Here is a 20,687-nt window from a genome sequence, read left to right on the forward strand (position 1 = left end):
CTGGAGGTCTGTATGGGAGAATCTTGGCCGAGGTCGCAAGTACAGACCGAACGCAGTGAGGTCTGTACACACGACCTAGGTCAAGATTCTCCCATACAGGCCGACTGAGCTCGGTTAATAAGATGTTTGTTATATGGCAAAGAAGAAAACTTTAATTCGTTTAATGTAACTGGTTTGCTGACATTTTGCTTGCGAACGGCGATGAGCTTAACTTAAATCTGCCGAAATTTGCTCGTCCTCTTTACTTTTTTTTTCTTGTCATCAGGCTTTCTGGCACTTCCATAAATGATTGAGAAGAAAATAAAAGAAAATGGTGAACATTTTTGTATTTTAGTTTGCTACTTTTTCAACGCAAAATGAAACCGGTCTAGATGCCGGTCTAGATGAAAAATTCTAGACCGCGGTCAATATCGATTTCAGCCAATCAAATTCGTGAATTCGGTAGTTCCCAGTCCTTGTGAGACACAGCCATATAATAATGTAACCTTAATAAAGGTTTGACTGTACAACAATTTAAAAGGGCGCGTGACCACCATTGTGACCAGCTAGAGAGAAAGAGATTAAATTTGTTTGTTTACTACATATATAACTGTTGTTGCCTGATTTGCCTCCTTTCGACCTCTCTTTCACCGAAAGAAGTCTGACAGGGCACAGGGAGCAGAGGATCGATATGTTGTTGATTCAAGTAACTGTACGTGATCATACTGTGTGGAATCCCGATTTCTCTAACCTCCCGATAACTCGAACCAAAAGTCGTTTCCCCTCCTCAATAAAACACTGTAATTTCACCCCCGATTTCTGGGAATCTCAGTTTTTCGAACCAATTTTCGTTTCCCTTGGAGGTTCGAAAAATCGGCATTCCACTTTACATGCATCGTGTTACGCGTCTGTTGAAATCTTTTAAATCAACAACAACTCGATTCGCGCTACAATTTTACGGTGAATTTAACGGGAAATACGGTCAAATACGACTCCTCTGCTCCCTACAGGCAGTGATGTTCATCTATCTTCGCAAAATGTTTTTGACTTAAGTGTAGGCGAAACAACTTTAATGTAGGCGAATCGACTCAGATCGTGTAGGCGAAACGACTTCGGTCGCGTAGGCGAAACGACTGACATCCGATTGTGTGCTTTAAATGTATAATTAAATATTGTATGTACGTGAGCCCGGTCTGTTGTCTTCCCTCCCCCATCATCAACGATCTACTCGTTAACTCGCCTCCTCGTTCCTATATGATCATAGCCACGAGGTTTAGCCACGAGGGTGTTCATTTATAAACCGAGCGGCCTCGGCCGAGCGTGGTTCTTCGCCAAGCTATTTCCAGTAAAGGTGGAAAGAAAATTTGAGAGCTGGTTTTTGAGCTTCTTGAGTTGTAATTTTATGACGAACCAGTCTGAGGCGGCGAAATGTGTTGGGTAATAACAAAATAAGCCCTTGTGGTAAGTTAAGGTTTTACATTTACAATTTTCTTTTGTGCTCAAAATTTTCACGATGGACCTTTCGCGAATTTTGTCATTTCACCAATTATTCCTACGAGAAAGATTTAACATGCGCCCTCGCGGCCCTTCATTCGCGTTCACCTTTGGTGCAACTGTGGTCGGTACCGGTCACCTTGGGATCACTAGAATGTGCAAGGTCTGCCGCTTTAAAATAAGTTTCATTTGTGTAAAGTAAAATTCTGTTAACAGAAATTCATGCACGAAGATGCAAAAGCCTCAACCCGAAGATGAAAATTTCGTGGAATCCTCAAGAATTCTCTCACGCAGCACGGACCAAGAATTCGTCGAGGAGACAGCTGAGACAGCTGATCAGATCGGCGGTGGGGCAGACATGGAATTTGTGCAGACACAGTTCAGCCCGAGAGGTGTTTTGCTGTTGCATTTTCGAGGGGACGCGGCTGCAGAAGTGGACAAGCATTTTAACAGGACTTTTTCGGAGTTGTGCCGTTTACCCGACTCAAGTGCATCGAACAGCAGAATGGAGAGCTCGCATTGGCAAGGTGTGTACATTTGTAACAAGTCGGGAACGTCATTGCGCTTTTTTTTTTCAGAAAACATTTGTCGCACGTAGATTTTCACATCAAACTGAAACACGTTGTAGTAAAATTTATTTAACCACAGTCAAATAATTAATGATATTTCTTATAACTCGTACAGGCAGTTACCTACGCAATATACTAAATCAGTTCTTGTTCAATTTTAAGTGTGCATTTGTTCATACTGCATGTAGCTACGAAATAATGCAGTGAATAATGACAACTTTTTTTCACAATTCCTGTTTTTCCTTTTTCAGAAAAGTTTGTCAAATTCTTTGAGCAAATAAACCAGAAATCGCACCTTACAATCAAATGTAAATTTGATTTCACACCTTAGTGACAGCAATTCTCATTTCCGTGGATTTCACGTACATTCACTGTACATTCTTTTCTTTTGCTTGATTCTGTCGGACAGTGGCACTCTTGTAAGACTGGAATTTCTATGAATTACGAACATCAAGATTAATTTTCGGGTCCCAATTCTGCCTTGAAATATATAAAATCGGGATTGTGCGCGTACGATATAACATGCGCGTCTGAAATCCAGGTAGGTGGATTTTCTTGTTGCCGTTGTTTTAACCATGTATGTAATAATTCGTTCATTTTCTTAGTGAAAATTGCGTGATGTGTGTTGAAGCATGATTGGCCGCGATGATGTGACAAACGGGAAATGGAGGAAAAAGGAAAAAAAAAACCTCATGCATGCAGGGCGTGCCGGACAGTGAAATTGGCTGGCAACAGAACCGTCAGGGTTGAATAAATTTCATGCGACAACAAGAAAATCTGTTCGCACTTCCGCTTGCTCATTGTATTGAGATGGGCAAACTTGTGTTTGTCACGTTCGCAAATTTAAACCTCATAAAACCGCTGTCTGTACTATTTATTTGTTTGTTTGTTTATTTATTTATTTATTTGTTTGTTATTTATTCATTTCAGAAGCACCAAGCCGTCCCATGTCTCAAAGGAACCTTCCAGTCTCGTTTTTTAATCCGTCTCAAACGGACCAGTCCCAGCACCTGCAAGGAGCCTTCAGTCACAGTGGCAAGCCAATACATGCGTTTCAACAAAATCATAACACAATGACCCATTGTAACAGAAGCTGTCATTCAACGGGTCACCATGGAAACTACAATCAAAACAGGCCACATTTCGATTGCACGAGAGATATTCCAGTCTCTTATACTCAGCTACCAACAGGGGTGGTGAAAGGTTTCTCCCCAGGGCTGGCGCCGCATATGCCTGCAGAGCCCTGTCGCGCACCCGTGCCTTCGTTTCCGCTGACGACTGCTGTGCAGAACAACGATTTGCAGCCGTCTTCCTTGAGGTTCAACCCTCGCTACAACTCTCTTCTAGTTCAACCCGACGTGAAGCCTCATTTGCCGGTTGTCCCTGGAGAACCAACGCGCACAAAGATTGAGGAAAGGGGAAAAGATCTCGAGGAATTCCCAGGAGAATTGCTAATGAGCAAAGGAGAACACTAAAAAGAAAAAGGTCAAAGTAATTGCGTTTTGTCACGAAAGAAGTTTACACTAGTCAACGGGCAAGCGCTCCGCCTGTTTGTAGCATAATGTATGTAGAAATGTCTCTAAACGTAACATTTAGTAACTTGCTAAGTGTTGGGCAATAAAAGAATGTGTCCTTTTGCGCATTTCTATCAAGTAACTGATCTACATACTTCCAAAAGATATGTAGTGCGTGCTGAGTTTCTGAATAAAACAAAAACGCTGTTTTTTTCGCAGCGGAGTGAGGAAACAACAACCATGAACAGAAATTATGACGGGGTGACTTTAACCTTGGAGACCTGGTGCGGGCCGGGTAGAAGAACAACGTGCCGAACGTCTCGAAAATTTTCGTGGCGTGCCTCGGTCCCGCACTAACTGCCCCCGCAACCCAGCATGGGTCTCCCAGGATGGGCTAAATCTGAAATGTGTAAAGAAATTCCTGTTTCGAGCCCTCCAGGTGTATCTCTTTTAAACTAGGAAGTTCGATGCGCGGAGTCAAATTAAATTATTCAGTCTGCATAACAATCCCCGCCTAGAACCGCGAGCGGGAGCCCGACTCGCTAAGCGCGACTCCGACCGAACTCGGAGATCGCGAAGTGGTCATGATATCACCACCGAAAGATATGCTGGAAAAAGAAAGAAATAAATAGATAAAGAACTCGGCAAAAGAACTAGCTGATACTCGGCCAAGGCATGTTAAGTTCAAATTGTAAATGATTTATTTTGACAGACTTAATAACGAGTTTCCAAACTCCAGTGTGATTATTCCGTATGCAAAGGTCTGAAAACGCATCAATGATATTTTTAAATCGATGTATATGTAATAGGTTTACAAATGTCAGTTGTCAGTTAGCGCCATCCGCACCCTAAAAAGAAAGAAATCAGCTGAGTTTGTTTTAGCCAATCAACCCAACTCAGATTGATGAACTTCGTTCAATTATCTGTAAATACAGTTTGGGTATTGGTCTTGGCGGCTGGCTGTTTTATCATGACAAAAAAGCCTTTTCTTTCGATCGACACACCGAGAAAATTCTTTAATGCGTTTTTTCCCTCGCGTTCCTCCGCCATTTTGGAATGGTAAATAGAGGGGAAAACTTCTGATGCTGGCTGACTCCTGGCGCAAGTACTACGTGACAAAATATATTTGTTTTCCTATTTCCAAAATATTTTTCTGCATTTCGACGATTCTTGAATTTGGAAATTAGTTTCGGATTTGTAAAAAATTATTCGTGAATACAATAATTTTATTGAGATTTGCAACAGTTTCGGATTTAAATTTTTTCGTTGCAGTTGGCTTACAGCTCAAGAAAGGAGAGGATATCTAATGAAATAAAGTCTTAAAAAGGTTGCACGACGCCCAGGGGCAGTTAAGATAAAGACTCTTATTCATGAAATGTGTAGCATTTTTCAAGATCTCTGAGCACCCAATTTGAACGGATTTTAGCATAGATCAGACAAGAATATTTTAATAAGTTCAAGACTTTTTTATTTTTATCTTGCACATTACCCGCTAAAGAAAACTACATAAACACAAAAGGAAATATACGACTTTGATGCTATCAAAAAAATGATGCTATACATTTTAGCCATTCTATGATGTTCACATTAGAAAGTACTAGAACCTTGTAGTTTTTACCCAAAAAAACAATTCAATAACTGAATGTGACAAGTTTTTAAAAATGCCTGCCTGTTCCTGTCCTGTCCTACTTCCCAAACAAACTAAAAGAAAAGAAAAAAAACAAAAAAAAACAAAAAAACTTGACAACCTGATAAAAAAAAAAGATAGTAGTAAAGTAAGGTTAAGGATTCTAATTGAAATTTTAGCATTAAACAATAATCACAAATATTTGACTTAGCTTACCAGAAATACAATCTGATTAGGACAGCACAGACAATTAGTCAACGCCGAACACGTGAGGAATTGGGCATAATCAGGAGCCCACGAAAAGCGTTTACAAATTCAAATTTATCTCAGCCAAACACTTAGCAGGTGATTTTCGTAACTATTTTATTCTTCTCTGAGACGTACTAATTCTTCTGTTTTAACAAAATGTAAAAGGTGCTTTGATACGTGAATCGAAACTTTCTTTTTTTTTTAACTTTTGCCAAGCAAAAAGCAAATTATTCCAAGTTAAAAGAAATTATACTTTGCAGGACCTTAATGAAGGGTCTCTAACAAAAAACAGATCGCAAAAGCGTGCAGATTTTTAAATACACAACGCTATTCTCCAAGATAGATTTCTAGGTTTATTTACAACAGTTCTGTTCACCGATTCCGCACAACTAAAAAAATAATTGAGTTTATTAGAGTTCATTTGCTGATTGCCTTGGTAATTGTTCTTTGGTACTCCACAAGATTTGAACAGTACTCCTGCTCTGTCTGCACCAATGAAATAAGATGCTGTGTTCAGTACGTTACTGAAGCTTCGCTCCCTGAAGTATCCACGCGGTTATTTGACCCGCTAACAAGTGACTTTAAAGATGCATCTTTTTACAGTCAGTTCTGCAGAGGATAGCAGAGAAATAGAAGACTCTGGAGCACCATCAAGCACCTTTCTGAACAGCTTCATCTTTGCACGCCGAAATTAAGAAAACCTTTAGTTGTGCTTCCATTCTTTTGATTTTCTAGAGAAGAAGCCAAGAAAAGGTGAAATTAGACACTTTCATGGTGTGGTTCGCACGGGTCAGTATATATTGGTGAAAATTGCCACCATAAGATTAAATCTCGAAGACAATGGCATTACGCCAGCAGGAAAATTGTTGTAGACTTACGGGTAAAATTACTTCTAATACTAGAAATACTCACCCCAATTACAGAGGTCAATCAAATGTGACATCATCTCCAAGGAGGACAAAAGCAGCCCAGTGCCTGAAGTGGTTGTACATTGCTGACTCTCTTAACTTTTTGACAGACAGGTGAAGAGCCTCACTTCCACTCTTTTGGTCCCGCATTAAGCTCCTATAGAACACGTTCATGAAGACTTTGGTAGCTGCATCGTTCACAGGCCATAACGACATCAAAACGGAGCGAGCACCAGACCCAAGAAACGCCCGAGCTATTCCGACAACTCCCTCGGCTGTCATGATCTTACCACGACCACTATTGCAGCAGCTGAGTACTACCAGCTTGGCCTTTATGCCGACTTTTGCTATGTCCTCCATTGTCAGCATGAAATCTTTCTTTTGTGCGATTTCAGCGGTACGGTCATTTGGCGCAAGGGCAATTTCTCCTCTCTCTGCATCACCATGGGCTGCAATATGCACCAGCCCTACATCCTGGATTCTTTTAATCACTTCATTCTTCGTGGCTTGCTCTCCAATAAGCTTGAAGTATGGTGCTGGAACATACCGGGATACCATATCGGCTTCCATTCTGGAGCCTGGTAGAGGTGGTAAAACTCCGATCTTTCCATCAAACTCTACAAGGCCAACCGTCGGATCTGCGACAATCAGTGTCCCAGTTTGAGAATGGTAATTTTCTGGGAAACTTTGAATGACCTGAAGTGATGTCAAAGAGGGAATGAGGCGGATTCGATATGTTTCTGACAAGTGCTTTCCATCGGAATCTTGCAAGGCTGCAAATGGGACTAGGAACAATCCTCCTTCTGGGACAATGACAATCTCTGGACCTTGGATAAGACCAGCAACAGGTGCCATTATCATCTCGTACAACCTTTTGAGATTGGCTTCTCTTTCTTCTTCTTCATTACCCCGGAAATGGTGCTGACTGGGTGTTTCACCAGATTCCTCTGCTGATGACGATTCGTCTTCATAGATTGGTGACAATGATCGGTCTTCGTATTCCTCTGTGTCGTCTGTAGGAAACGATCTCAATGTTGCTGCCACCAGATCTTGCAAAGAAGATGTTTCTGATTTGTTAGCAGACAGCTCTGCTTCACTCCCTCTAGGGCTGAAATGCATTTTACCACCCTTTTCCACGAACCAAAGATAGATCCTCCTTGTTATAATGCTAACGAAGAGAAAGTCACTTTGCTGTTTTTCAAAGAGACTTGCAATTGAACTTGGAGTGAATTCACCTTTGTCGGTGACCTCCTGGATCCCAAAATTGGCGGACATCAAATCTACCAGTGCACGAGCTCGTCCTCGTTCTGCTGTACAGAGGGCGTCGGCCACTTTTCCAAGGGACAACAATAGCAAAGTAAGTCCCTTGTAAAAAGAAATGCTCTGATCATCTAATGAAAGCTTATATTCATCTTTAAGAGACTCCCGTGTATTTTCGTGGCCTTTAATGCTCTGAAGGAAGTAGTCGGATGCTTTTGTGAAGCTGTTCTCGTGGAAATGGCTCACGCCTAAACTGTAAAGAACCATGTGCTCTTCACGTTTTATTCCAGTTTCTTTTATTAATTCAAGTCCTCGTTCCAGATAGCTGATGGATTTCTCATAGTGGCCAAGTATATATTGAACATATCCGAGGTTGACATAAGTAATTCCTTCCCCTTCTCTGTCTCCAACTTCTTTTCTGATTTCAAGAGCTTTCTCGTGAAACTTCATTGCAGCATCATATTGGCCATGAGCACTGTGTATACTACCGAGATTATTGTATGCTATGGCTTCCCCTTTTCGGTCTTTAATTTGAATGCAGATGCCGAGTGCCGTTTCTTGACATTCCATCGCCCTATCATACTGGCCGAGGGCACGGTAAAGACTTCCTAGGTTATTGTATGCTGTTCCTTCGCCATCCCTGTCTTCGATCTCCTTATAAATTTCCAATGCTTTCTCCTGAAACTTTATTGACTTCTCATACTGGCCAAGGTTGTAATACACACCCCCAAGGCCATTATAGGAGGTCGCTTCAGCTTCTCTGCTACCAGTCGCTTGGCTGATCTCGACTGCTTTCTCGAAATAGTCAAAGGACTTCGCATATTGGCCAAGCACCATGTAATCTTCTCCGAGAGTGCAGTAGGATTTTACTTCTCCCGCTTTGTGAGCGGTTACCCTGCTGATTTCCATTTCCCTCTCGTGATAGTTGATGGACATCTCAATTTGTTTGCCAGAATCACTTGGATTGCGATCCTTACTTGCAACTACATCGCCCATTCCACTGGGCCTGTCTTGATACTCAATAGATTTTTCATAAAGGTCGAAAACATAATACACACATTGGGCACAACGTTCCTGAGATTCATCTTTTTGTTGTCTCCCTCCAATATCTTTCGCGATCTTCTGTGCATTCTCTTGTTGAATGGCAGCTTCCTCTTGCTTGCCAAGTGCATTGTACAAGGTGTATAGATTCTGGCAGGCAGCTTCTTCTTCTTGTTTGTCTCCAATTTCTCTGCTGATCTCTAACACTTTTTTGTAATTCACGATAGACTTCTTAAGTTGTCCCTGAAGATGATAAACACTTCCAAGGATCTTGTATGATCTGAGTTGTCCTCTTACAGCACAAATCTCTTTACAGACTCTCAGCGCGTTTTGAAGATACATCAAGGACTTCTCATATTGACCAAGAGCATAATAAGAACTGCCAAGGTTGCTGTACGATGCTGCCTCTCCGTGTTTGTCTCCAATCGCCTTAAAGATGTCAAGAGCTTTTTCTTGATGCTCCACTGAGTTCTCGAACTGCTTTTGAGCATGGTAGATGGTAGCTAAATTGCTGTAAGATGACCCCTCTCTTCTCTTATCGCCAACTGCCTTGCTGAATTCAAGAGCTTTCTCTTGGTGTTGGATTGATTTTTCAAACTGGCTGAACATGTAATATAAGGTGCCGAGAACATCGTGAGATCTTATTTCCCCTTCTCTGTTTCCGACTGCTGTGCAAATTTCAAGGGCTTCTTCTTGGTTTTCAATTGACTTGTCATAGTCGCCGAGGTTACTATACAACAGGCTGAGGGCACTGTGACAAAATTCTTGTCCTTCCCTGTCTCCAAATTCTTTCTTGATTTCGAGAGCTCTTTTAAAGCAATCCATCGAGTTCTGATGCTGGCCAAAAATGTAGTATATTCTGCCAAGATTGCTGTAGGAAATTCCTTCTCTCACTTTATCGCCAACCTCTTTATTGATCGCGAGTGCTTTCCTTTCGAATTCAGCTGACCTCTCATACTCACCGAGAGCATGGTACACAATGCCGAGGTTGCTGTAGGATGCTCCTTCTCCTTGCTTGTCCTCAATTTCTTTGCTAATTTCAAGTGCCCTCTCAACGTATTTAATTGACTTGTCATGTTGGCCCAGTAGTTGATAGACCGTACTGAGGTTGTTGCAGGATGTTATCTCTCCCTCCTTGTCCCCAATTGTTGTACTAATTTGAAGACTTCTGAGGGTGGATTTAATAGATTTCTGAAACTGGTTGAGTGCACAGTACGCGGAGCCTAGATTGTTGTGGGAGGTTCCTTCTCCTTGCTTGTCACCAATGGCTTCCCGAATCTCAAGACTCGTCTGATGCTTTTCGACAGCCTTCTCATACAAGCCAAGATCATAATAGACATTTCCAAGCTGGCTGTGTGATCTTGCTTCAGCCCTTCTGGCACCAATTGATTTACTGATCTCAATCGCTTTTTCTCTGCACTGGATTGATTTCTCATATTGACGGACTGCGTGATATGTGGTACCAAGAAGCTCGTACGACCTCCCTTCAGCTAGCTTATCACCCAGGGCTTTACTGATTTCCAGAGCTTCCTCTCTGTAGCTGATAGATTTTTCGTATTGGCGAAGAACCTCATGAAGACTACTGAGCTTGCTGCAACATGCTTCTTCTTCCTTCTTGTCGCACAGTGTTCTGCTGATCTCGAGCGCTCTCTCGTGACACTCAATCGCTTCTTTATTCTGGCCAAGGGCCTGATACACAGTAGCGAGGTTGGTGTAGGTGGTTTGCTCTAGCTTTTTATCACTAAGGTCTTGCATGATTTCAAGACCGGATTTAAGATAGCTAATAGCTTTGTCATACTGGCGTAAGGCGTAGCAGATACTTCCCAAGACGTTGTAGGACGTACCTTCTCCTTGTCTGTCTCCAACAGCTTTACTGATTTCAACGGCTTTCTCAAGGCATTCTCTTGACTGTTCCTTTTGACCAAGTGCGTTATACACATCGCCAAGATTACCGTACAACTTTCCTTGCTGGCTCTCATCGCCTATCACGTCACTAGCTTCGATAGCTAGCGTAAAATACGCGATACATTTCTCATGCTGTCCAAGAAGACGGCAAAGGCCACCGATGTTGGTACAAGAGGCAGCTTCGCCGCGTTTGTCTCCAATGGCTCTCCTTATTTCTAGTGCTTTTTCTTGATACTCCATCGCCTTTTCGTATTGTCCAAGAGCATAACATACAGAACTCAGGTTACTGTATGATGCTCCTTCTCCTTGGATGTCTCCTGTCTCACGGCTTATTTCAAGTGCTTTCATTTGGCTCTCCATAGATTTGTCATACTGGCCGAGAGCGTAGAACACATTGCCCTGGTTGATGTACGAAGATCTCTCTCCTTGCCTATCGCCAATTTCTGCGCTGATTGCGAGACTTCTTTTGAAGTAATCGATCGCTTTCTTGTACTGGCCTAAATCGTGATAAACACTACCGAGGTTGTTGTATGATCTCCCCTCCCCTCGTTTGTCTCCAATTTCTTTTCTGATCACAAGTGCTTTCTCGTGATTCTCGATTGACTTCTCGTACTGGCCAAGCTCGTAGTAGACGCTGCCAAAGTTGTTGTAGGATGCTGCTTCTCCTTGTTTGTTACCGATTGCTCTCCGTATCTCAAGGCCTCTCTCGTAGCAAACCAGTGCCTTCTGAAACTGGCCAAGATCACTGTACACGCTGCCAAGCTTGTTATGGGATTCCCCTTGTCCTTGCTTTTCCCCGATCGTTTCATAAATTTGAAGGGCTTTCTGCTGACAATCGATCGACTTTTCCAACTGGCCAAGACAATTATACACACCACCGATGCTGCTATAGGACGCGCCTTCGACTTGTTTATCTCCGATTTCCTGACTTATCTCAAGAGATTTCTGCAATAAGTCAAGAGCTTCTTGATAATTGGCAATGGCATCATATACGCCACCGAGGTTTAGGTAGGCTCTTCCTTCTCCTATTTTGTCGCCTATTTCTTTGCAGATCTGAATTCCCTTCTCGTAGTAATTTATCGATTTGTCGAATTGGCTAAGGGCATAATACAAAGTGCCAAGATTTGTACAGATCGTGCCCTCTTCGTGTCTGTCCCCAAGTGTCCGGGCGATCTCGAGACCTTTTTCATAGCATTCAAGACATCTATCGTATTGGCCGAGGGCATGATATACTCCGGCGATGTGGCTGTAAGATGTGCCTTCTGCTTGTTTGTTTCCCATTTCTGAACTGATTTCAAGACTTTTCGTCGAGTGCTCGATAGCTTTTTCGAATTCACCAAGGGCGTGGTACACCATGCCGAGACTGCTGTGAGACTTTAATTCTCCTTGTTTGTAATGGAGCTCGTTGCTTATTCCAAGACCTTTCTCTAGATACTCGATCGCTCTTTCGTATTGGCCAAGAGTGTGGTATGCATCTCCGAGACTGTTGTAGGTGTTCCCTTCTCCTTTCTTGTCACCAGTTTCTTTGCCAATCGCAAGAGCTTTCTCGTGGTAATCAATAGATTTCTCATACTGACTGAGAGCATAATAAGCTTTACCCAGGAGATTGTACGAGCGCCCTTGCCCACGTTTGTCTTCCAAATGTTGTCTGATTTCCAGGTCCTTCTCGAAATGAAAGATGGACTTGTCATATTGGCCCTTGAAAAAATTCACCTTGCCGATTTTGTTGTGAGATTTGCCTTCCAACGGTTTGTTGCCAATTTCTTCACTGATGGTAAGCCCATTTTCAAAATGCTCGATGGATTTATCGTGCAGACTGAGAGCATAGTACGCTCCACCCAGATTGATGTGTGCTTCTCCTTCTTTTTCCCTATCTCCACCTTTCTTACTGATCGCAAGCGCTTTCTCGAAGTTCTCAACGGATTTCTCATGCTTTCGAAGAGACGTATAGGCAGTTCCAAGCTTGCAGCATGCTTTCCACTGTCCATCTTTATTTCCAGTTTCGGTACAAATCACAAGGGATTTTTCAAAACATTCGATGGATTTCTCGTGTTGACCGAGATCGTGGTAGGCGCTACCGAGGTCGATGTAGGAGTTTCCCTCGGCTTCTTTGTTTTCGGTTTCCTTGTATATCTTTAAGTCTTGAAGTATTCTCTCCACTTCCTCCATTGCAAAACGTTCCTGCCCGATGAGAATGAAAAGCATGATGCTTTATATTTTCACACATTCTATATGTACCTTGAACTTGCCAAGACGCTCGCCTGTTATTTTGTTGTAAACAATTCTTTTTTTTTATGGAGGTAAAAACCGTGCCTGATATGTTTCTGGCTATTAACTGCCATTAAAAAAACGCACAAGTGATCAAAACTATTCGGGGAATGGAAACCAACTAAACATTTATTTGTTGCCCGATGTGTTCTCACGTTTGCGCTATATTTGGCGGTCTCTGTAACGAACAAAATTCTCATCTTCAGACACTTTTAAGGAACACTGTTAACCACTGTTGAATTAAATAATGGGATTAAAGACTTTGATATAGAGGGTCTCAATGCGGATAACCGTCAACCGTGAAATGGCCAAAAAATTAACCGTTAGCCGTCAAAAATGCAAAAAGAAACCACGACGGCGACGCCGAGGACAACGTCGATTAAAAATGAGTTTATATTTTACCTACGAATCTCGCGGTACCCTAAAGTCATTTACTTTGTTTATCACTGTCAAAGCTATCACGAAACTGAATCTAGGACACTTCGATAAATTCGAAATAAAAATTTAAAAAATTAGCCGTCGTTGTTTAAGTTCTCCAGACAACGCAGAATTTGGTCATTTCACGTTGTTGTTTTGCAGAGGACAGCAAAGAAATGTACCAAGAATTGTAACGCACGTGCACAGCCATTGTTCTGCTCATTAAACCTTTTGTTTAGCGACGTTGCCGTTGCCGTTGCCGTTGCCGTTGCCGTCGTGGTTTTCTTAAGCTCCGTAATTTTACCGTCAACCGTCAAATGAGCAAGTCACTCTTAGCCGTCAAATGTCTCAGTTATCCTTAATTAAGAACTTAACGATTGCCTTAAATGGGGTCAAGTTATGCTGTTTATAAATGATCGTTTTAATATATCAGAAAAATAGATTTATGTTCAAGTCCTTTAACTTTTAGTCTCGGTAGCAGGCGATTAATGCATCCAATGGTAATAAAGATGATGTAACTACGCTAATTAGAAATATAGCTGAAGACCAAAGACTCAATTTTTAATGCACAAATTATAGGACTAATTGGATTATTCAAATATGGGCAAAAGTTTACCCTTTTATGGAACGTTACAGCCAAATTTGCGCTTTAATTTTGTATTGTAAACGTTATTCCGGAAAATTAACCTTCTACCGTCAAATGACCTAGCATTCAACCGTCAACCGTCAAAGGGACCCTCCACTGAGACCCTAAATATAGGCTTTACTAAAACATGCGTTACCATCATGCTCCTTGGATGAAAAAAAGATAAAAAATCCGATAGGAACTTGGGGGAAGTAGACATGAAACAAGTACATATCTTCGTGACAAAAGGTCAGTAGGAAACTCAGAAAAGTAAACCTTGATTAGGAGCGACAGAAATAATTTTATAACTGCATGTGTTTCCCGAATACACATGTGTTTCAAGAGTTCATCTAGGTAAACCCAATTGAGTCGCCTCTATGATATGCAGTGTCTTAAGCTTTACAATTGAAAACAACTGTAAAGAACACGCAAAACAAGCCAGTATCCTTTCTTTAGAGAATGCATGGGATAAGTTTACTTTGATCATGTAAGAGGAGTATAATACGTAATAGCTTCCTTGGCCCCTTTTACATTGTGCCATCAGCGTGAAGCTCATGTAAGATGCGTCTACAGCCTCTCTAGGGTATGTCACCGCATGGTGAAGAAAGGAAGAAAGCAGAAAGCCGAGGAAACAGGGAACATGAAAATGATAATGAAACCAGAAGTGTGAAAATCAAGAAGTAATGTTAGTTGCCTCCAATTATGAAACCAATTATGCGTGACGCAAATTGAAAACAGCCCTAACAATATTTAATTGACACGATCAAAATTAGCTTTTAGACCCCATTATGTTAAAAAGATGGACAACTGATCCAAGATGCTTTTAGGTTACCAATGACAGTAATAAGAAAACTATTGAAGGCAACTTCAGCCAAACGGCAAAATTATAACCTCCATGTACTAGCCAGCTCTTATTTCCTGGAGATCGGAAATCCTTAATTTCTTTTTCGGTGAATTCGAACTAAGAACTTTCATTTTCAAGGAAGGGATCAGACGAAGTTCAACCACAGAGGTCCATTGGCTAATATCGATTACTGAGTTTGTAGACAATGTCGACGATGGCCTCGTGGTTAATTTTAACTGTGTCCGAGGAAACTGAAATCACTGTCCATTCAGTCAGAGAACGGTTACTCACAGAATATCTAACATTGTACTAAAGAGCAGAAAGAACACTACAATTCATAGTCTGAGAACTTACGCAGAGCAACGTGTGATTTTCAGATGACAAATCAAATTTTCAATCAACGTTACCTGCCCGAGACACAAATCAGGCCTCTTCAATCCACTAACTGATTCTAGTGACCCTCAAAGCAACAGATCGATAGTTAACCTGTTGAAACAAATTAAATGATCAAACAGTTACGTTCGATGAAACTCATAAGCGGTTTATGGTTCAATTCCTTCAGTGGTATTAAACTGCTTTGTAACAAGGTTGTAAACCAGAATTTGTAGTTTCGACGGGGTTTATGGCCTTACCGATCGGTACGCAATGTCATTTGCTCAAGGGCTCAACAGCGAACAATTCCACTATCTCAATGTACTTCGGACTGAACATGGGAGTTTTCAGCCCGTCGTTTGAGCTCACCAGTAATACTGACTAGATCGCTCGATTTGAGCACTAACGGGAAACAAAATATAATAGACGTTGAAGACCAGATCTTCTGGCCAAAAATTGCTTTGTCGACGAGAGTAAACGCCAAGCAAAGTCAGTCACTGCTTGCTTGGGATGTTTAATTTATATGAACAAGGCATGTTAATCGATTGAATTCAACATATGGAAGTCGTGCGATTGATTTACAGTTTTTTCCATATCATTCTCGCCCTCTATCGTTAAGGTCAGTAATTTTCTCTTGTGTTATAACTTGCTACATTCATTGTTAAGAAATTACAGAACCGATCTTACCTCCGAACGCTGCTGTTATAATATTCAGAGCTGCAGTATCAACTGAGTACCTCTACACTGAAATATTACAATTCCGAGTTGAACTGATAAACTACTGCATCTTTATCAACACTAACCTGCAGTACTTTACTTGGCTAAAGCAGTTTTTTGTGGGTGAATGAAGAATATATCATCACAAATTAGCTTCAAATTTAGCTGACCATTGAAACCGAAAGTAGTTCAGAAATAGGAAGTATGTTTATGAATATTCACCTATCTCGTCCCAGGGTTTTGCCGGACGTTTGAAACCCGCGTCAACCTTGGGACGAGAGTTGCATCAGGGCTAAAGAAATTTTCTATACGTAAAATAAATAAGAGTCAGATAGAATTACAATAGGCGATAATAATAATAATAATAATACTAATCATCATCATCATCATAATGATCAGTGGAGTTTTACTTTAATAATAATGAATATGCTGCAATCTGACTGGTTGAACTGTCTTGAACTATAAGCCATTGGTGTGCAGTAGCTGTAACTCGTCTACGAAATGGCCACGTTTTCCCATGTTTTTTCCCGACGTTTTGGAGGAGTATATCTAGAAACACACTAGTGGACAATTAAGTCCCAGAGAAGGGTATTTACGGTTTCTCGACTTAAAAATTCGAAATTGTTGGGAAAAAAAACTGACGATTTTTCTTAACTGAGAAGTTTAATACAACAAAGAGAAATGATTGGGTATCGTTATTTGAAGCAAATTTCAGTTACAGTTGCATTGAAACAATTAACGACTTTGAGTTGGGGCGAAACGACCTGGGGCGAAACGACCTGTTTCCGTAAAACATTTTCTGTAAACAAGCGAGCTTATAAAAAAATAAACAATTGAAATTTTATTAAGTGGTTTTGTTTATTTTCCCATTTAAATTTTACATTTGGCTTTGACGGCTTTCATCTAAAAAAAGTTGAAAATAATTCAATATGATTTTTGAACTGGCGCGCGGAAGAAAATTTAGTGGTGAACAATAAAGATAATAGAGTGTTTGTCTCGAAACTATCGGTCTGATAGTTGCCCCTTGGAAATTTGATGTTCTTAAAACTAGCATATCTGCCCTCGAAGCTTGGCTTCTCGGGCAAATATTTGTTTTAAGAACATCAAATTTCCGCGGGGCAACTATCAGCCGATAGTTTCTCGACAGAAACGCGCTATTGTTTAATTAGAAATCTCGTATTAGGGCATGCTAGGGCCACGAATTGATGTACTGGGTGTTACCAAACAATGTCCCGCTATCCTGTTTTCTGAGGTAACTGTACTGTAACTCTTCCTTGTATTTTCACTGGAGGGAGGGTGGAGAAGACAGGAACTTTTGAGGGACCCAGTGACAAGCCACGCTCTTAATTAGTGCGCGAGGAACAGGCACGATGGAATATGTCCCTTGGGTCATAAGTTATCAAATTATAATTAATTACCTGACATTCTATATTTGGATTGGTGAAATCGGGAACCGATCAGATTTTTGTCACAAATTTGCCATTGATGTCTTGAAAACCTTTGTCGCGTAGCAACAGCAGGTTAGTCAATACTAAATATGAAAGTTAAACCATGAAAAAGCACGAAATACCAAAAGGTGCGTTACTGCGAGTTTATTTCACTGAAGCGTTGATAAATCAAATAAATCTTTCGTCATCATTACTCAATTAATCTAGTTCTTTATTTCGTATACAGTCTGCTATATTATGTCATTTCGTTTTGCAACCGACTATGAATAACGTAAAAGCTTACGTGCGATAGCGCGTTTTGTTTGAAAAACACTCTTGTAAAATGACCTTGCTGGGTTCATCTGAAAGCTGGAAATTCGGTGAACATGTTAAATGACACGGGCTGAGAAGTGACGGGACTTTTAAACTGACACCTGAGATCTGTGATCAGAAAAAGTTAATGACAACTGAGAAATGGGTTACATTACATATTTAACTGATAGCCAAAAAATTGCTGCAATTCTAACTCATGAGATTCCTGCGGCTAGCACCCCCATTTAGGCCCCTTGTATTAGTGTCTTTCTCTTATTAATGTTATAGTGTAAAATCAACCTAACTAAGAATTCTTTTCGTGACGTTATTTACTGTTCAAATGCGACAAACGGCAAGATACACCTAGGAGATACGCGTCTTCTCCTAAACGTTGTTACTAGAAACCAGGTTGTCTCCATCATTCCAAGCCTCAGTGTTTGCAGTCGGATGGCGCGCTTCACATGCCATTGCGGAAAGCGAACTAGCAAAGAAGTCCGGGTATTCTTGCTTGTTTTCCCTCCTCCATTTGATTCGCCGATTTTGAAACCAGATTTTGATCTGTTGCAGAAACGGAAATATAGACGTAATTTCAGTTTTACCTCATTAAAAATGAGACAAGATCACATAGGACGTATGAATCGAATACCTTGGCTTTTCTGTACATGTGCTGTGTACAGCTCCAGTATATCTAAAATGAACTTGTTACGCGACTAAGTTGCATTAGAACTCTACTTTAGAGGACCAGCTACTAACACCAATCCACGTGATTTCCCTCTTGTATTCTGGGGAGGGGGGGGGTGGGGGGCAACTCTACAAAGTTCTATACGGGGAGGCTCCGTCCCGAGGTCCAGCCTCTTACCCTATTGCATAGTGCCTAATTAATGAAATGATACAGCCAGAAGGTGCGTCCGTTCGAAATATTGTAATTAAAGGCTTTTTAAAATAACTAAATGACAGATTTCCCTACCCTTTTATATACCTCAACTTGTAAAATTCATACCCCTTTCGAGTGGAGCCTCCCCATATAGGCCATTATAGGGAGTACCCCCCGCCCCGGGCTTGTACTGGACCAGGCGGTGTCTCGAATGATCCCGAGGTTCACAGTCCCACAGGGAAAGATACAGTAAGTTCTAATTCACCTGACATTTCAAAAGGTGTAATAAGCAACAGAGTTAAAAATTCACCTGTGTTTCAGACAGATTCAAGGCTTCTGCTAGCTGCTGTCTTTCAGCGCCCACCATGTACTGCTGGTCAGCAAACTCTGACTCCAGTCGGCTCAACTGCTCGGACGTAAAGATGGTTCGCTTTCGACGTTTTCTCTTGTTGACAACACTGTAACGCTGTTGTCTTGAGTCATCCCTGACTATAAAGAAACATTGCAAGATAAGATGACTTCAAATTCAGTGTAAGTTTAATTGTGATACTTCCGTTTCTAGGCTTTATAACGTGCGTTAACCAATCAGACAACAGATAGACTAGGGAGTTATATTTTTAGCTGTGCAAAAGCAAAACAGCAGCGTTAGAAGTTAGCGCTCACCCGCTCTCCAATGCGAGTAAGAAAAGCCCGAATTAGAATGGCGAGTGCTATCAAAATTAAGTTTCCAACACTGAAAACGTTGCTAATTTTTAACTGGCTTTCGCGAGGTTTCCCACGCTCAGTCCTAGCGATTCACAGGTTTTTTTAAGGAAAATTATTACACTTATTAGACAATTATTACAATTGCTTCCATTTAAGTGTCTTTACCGTAATTAACAAATTCACGCATGTTTTGGGTTTTACAATGTCGTTGTAAATTGATTTATCTCTCATTGATGATTTTTATTTTACAGTTTTTCAGTGTTTAGTAACAATCATTACAAAACTGCTTCTGTATAAGCAACATTTATTGTGATTTACATTTGATTTTACAATGTAATTGGCCTATTTAGCATGCCTCGTTGATGAATTTGATTGTAATTTGCCCTTTTCTTTCTTTTAGGTTTTTTGGCACTCCCATGACCGAGTATTTTTTTTTTTTTTTTGCTGGTTTCTCATCAAAACATCTTTCTTTGTCAAGTTTTAATTCGGTGAGCAAAGCCTTTAAATCTTAGAGGTGAGTTTCTTTTAATTGCCTATTCAAAACTTTGTGATCTATCATTTCTTTAATTTTAGGTAAGAAAAACAAGGTTATCGAAAACTACCGGCTTGAAAGCCATCTATTATAGGTGCGTCTTGGAGAAATTAACTACAAAATGTTAAAATGTTTTACTGTAATTGCAAATCGCAAGAAATTAAACTCAAGGTTCTAATTTTTAAAGCTTATGTTTTCAACCTACCATTGTTGGAATTGATTTCTTCCCTGCCAGTTCTTGCACGTTGTGCGTGCGCTATATCAACTGTTGACGACTGAAAATGATGAGGCGAAAATGATTTCATATTAAGCGACTCAGCCGGGAAGCTATATGACTCGGGCGAGCGCAGGGCCATGAGAGAATTCACCGGAAGTTCCATATGTGATTCTGGACACGGCTTCCCCGGGTACCTACAGCAAGGTCGCAGCGGAACGCGCGGATTGCCTGGCAGAGTGCACAGAGGGCAGAAGACGTGAGCAGGATGGAAAGTTAAGCGATAACCTGCACTGTGGAACATCTTTTGCTGAATCTTTTACGCTAGCTGGCGATGAATCGGATGAGGGCAGTTTCCTTAGAAACCGTTCATCGATAGCAAGAATTCAGCGTGTAATTAGCTCGGTATCGCTTACATAATGAAGCAAAAACACAATAAAACAGTGCCTTTTATGGGATATGATGAGATTTCGCTTCTTTAAGTGTAATCATATATTTATTAGCTATCACGTAGTCTTGCACGGAACTAAATTTACCTTCACTGAAGATGGGCGCAGAGAAAAAAAAAGGGTGATTCTTAAAACAATCAAAGATCTCCTTAATAATTTTTTATTTGACGCATTTTGTATGCTATTATTTTTTAACATGTAAAGCTATATTTAACGCTCTCCGGATTAGCAATTGTCTTCATATAATCATATCTCCTTGACGTTCTAAATGTCAAGGGATTATTCCAAATGTGAACAGTACCTACATAATGAATTATAATTAGAGGAGGTGTGGAAAGACACGGGTTTCTCAGAACTGCAGCCATGTTTATTATTTCTACTTTTT

General features: G+C 40.9%; 3 protein-coding genes across 5 annotated transcripts; 1 reads left to right on the top strand and 2 right to left on the bottom strand.

The window, feature by feature from the left end:
- The first annotated feature begins 2,360 nt into the window (after positions 1-2,360).
- On the top strand, positions 2,361-6,163 carry LOC145471167 (uncharacterized). The gene has a single exon (XM_081454811.1). The coding sequence runs from the start codon at positions 2,990-2,992 to the stop codon at positions 3,515-3,517; it is 528 nt and encodes a 175-aa protein (XP_081310937.1). The 5' UTR covers positions 2,361-2,989; the 3' UTR covers positions 3,518-6,163.
- A 181-nt stretch (positions 6,164-6,344) lies between these two features.
- Positions 6,345-16,097, bottom strand: LOC145471166 (uncharacterized). Of its 3 annotated transcripts, XM_081454810.1 has the most exons (3): positions 15,876-16,097; positions 15,108-15,186; positions 6,345-12,727 (listed from the first exon to the last, which is right to left on the bottom strand). In XM_081454810.1, the coding sequence occupies exon 3, from the start codon at positions 12,713-12,715 to the stop codon at positions 6,359-6,361; it is 6,357 nt and encodes a 2,118-aa protein (XP_081310936.1). In that variant the 5' UTR covers positions 12,716-12,727; positions 15,108-15,186; positions 15,876-16,097; the 3' UTR covers positions 6,345-6,358. The 3 variants fall into 3 exon arrangements, with proteins under 3 accessions (XP_081310936.1, XP_081310934.1, XP_081310935.1); XM_081454808.1 differs by having other exon boundaries at positions 6,345-15,186; XM_081454809.1 differs by lacking the exon at positions 15,876-16,097 and adding an exon at positions 15,760-15,866 and having other exon boundaries at positions 6,345-15,186.
- A 459-nt stretch (positions 16,098-16,556) lies between these two features.
- LOC145471169 (uncharacterized) lies at positions 16,557-20,687 on the bottom strand. Its single transcript, XM_081454812.1, has 3 exons — positions 19,845-20,687; positions 18,713-18,891; positions 16,557-18,086 (listed from the first exon to the last, which is right to left on the bottom strand). The coding sequence occupies exons 1-3, from the start codon at positions 20,155-20,157 to the stop codon at positions 17,913-17,915; spliced, it is 666 nt and encodes a 221-aa protein (XP_081310938.1). The 5' UTR covers positions 20,158-20,687; the 3' UTR covers positions 16,557-17,912.

Source organism: Orbicella franksi, unplaced genomic scaffold (assembly GCF_964199315.1).
Source record: "Orbicella franksi unplaced genomic scaffold, jaOrbFran1.1 SCAFFOLD_32, whole genome shotgun sequence".
Lineage (NCBI taxonomy): Eukaryota > Metazoa > Cnidaria > Anthozoa > Scleractinia > Merulinidae > Orbicella > Orbicella franksi.

What these genes read in the sequence shown, in the direction of transcription:
- LOC145471167 (XM_081454811.1), top strand. Translation starts at nt 2,990, where the DNA reads ATGTCTCAAAGGAACCTTCCAGTCTCGTTTTTTAATCCGTCTCAAACG.
- LOC145471169 (XM_081454812.1), bottom strand. Translation starts at nt 20,157, where the DNA reads ATGTTCCACAGTGCAGGTTATCGCTTAACTTTCCATCCTGCTCACGTC. An exon ending in AGAAATCAATTCCAACAATG is followed by an intron (nt 18,892 to 19,844) that starts GTAGGTTGAAAA and finishes GTTTCTTTATAG; the next exon opens with TCAGGGATGACTCAAGACAA. An exon ending in TGAATCTGTCTGAAACACAG is followed by an intron (nt 18,087 to 18,712) that starts GTGAATTTTTAA and finishes TTTCTGCAACAG; the next exon opens with ATCAAAATCTGGTTTCAAAA.
- LOC145471166 (XM_081454808.1), bottom strand. Translation starts at nt 12,751, where the DNA reads ATGCTTTTCATTCTCATCGGGCAGGAACGTTTTGCAATGGAGGAAGTG.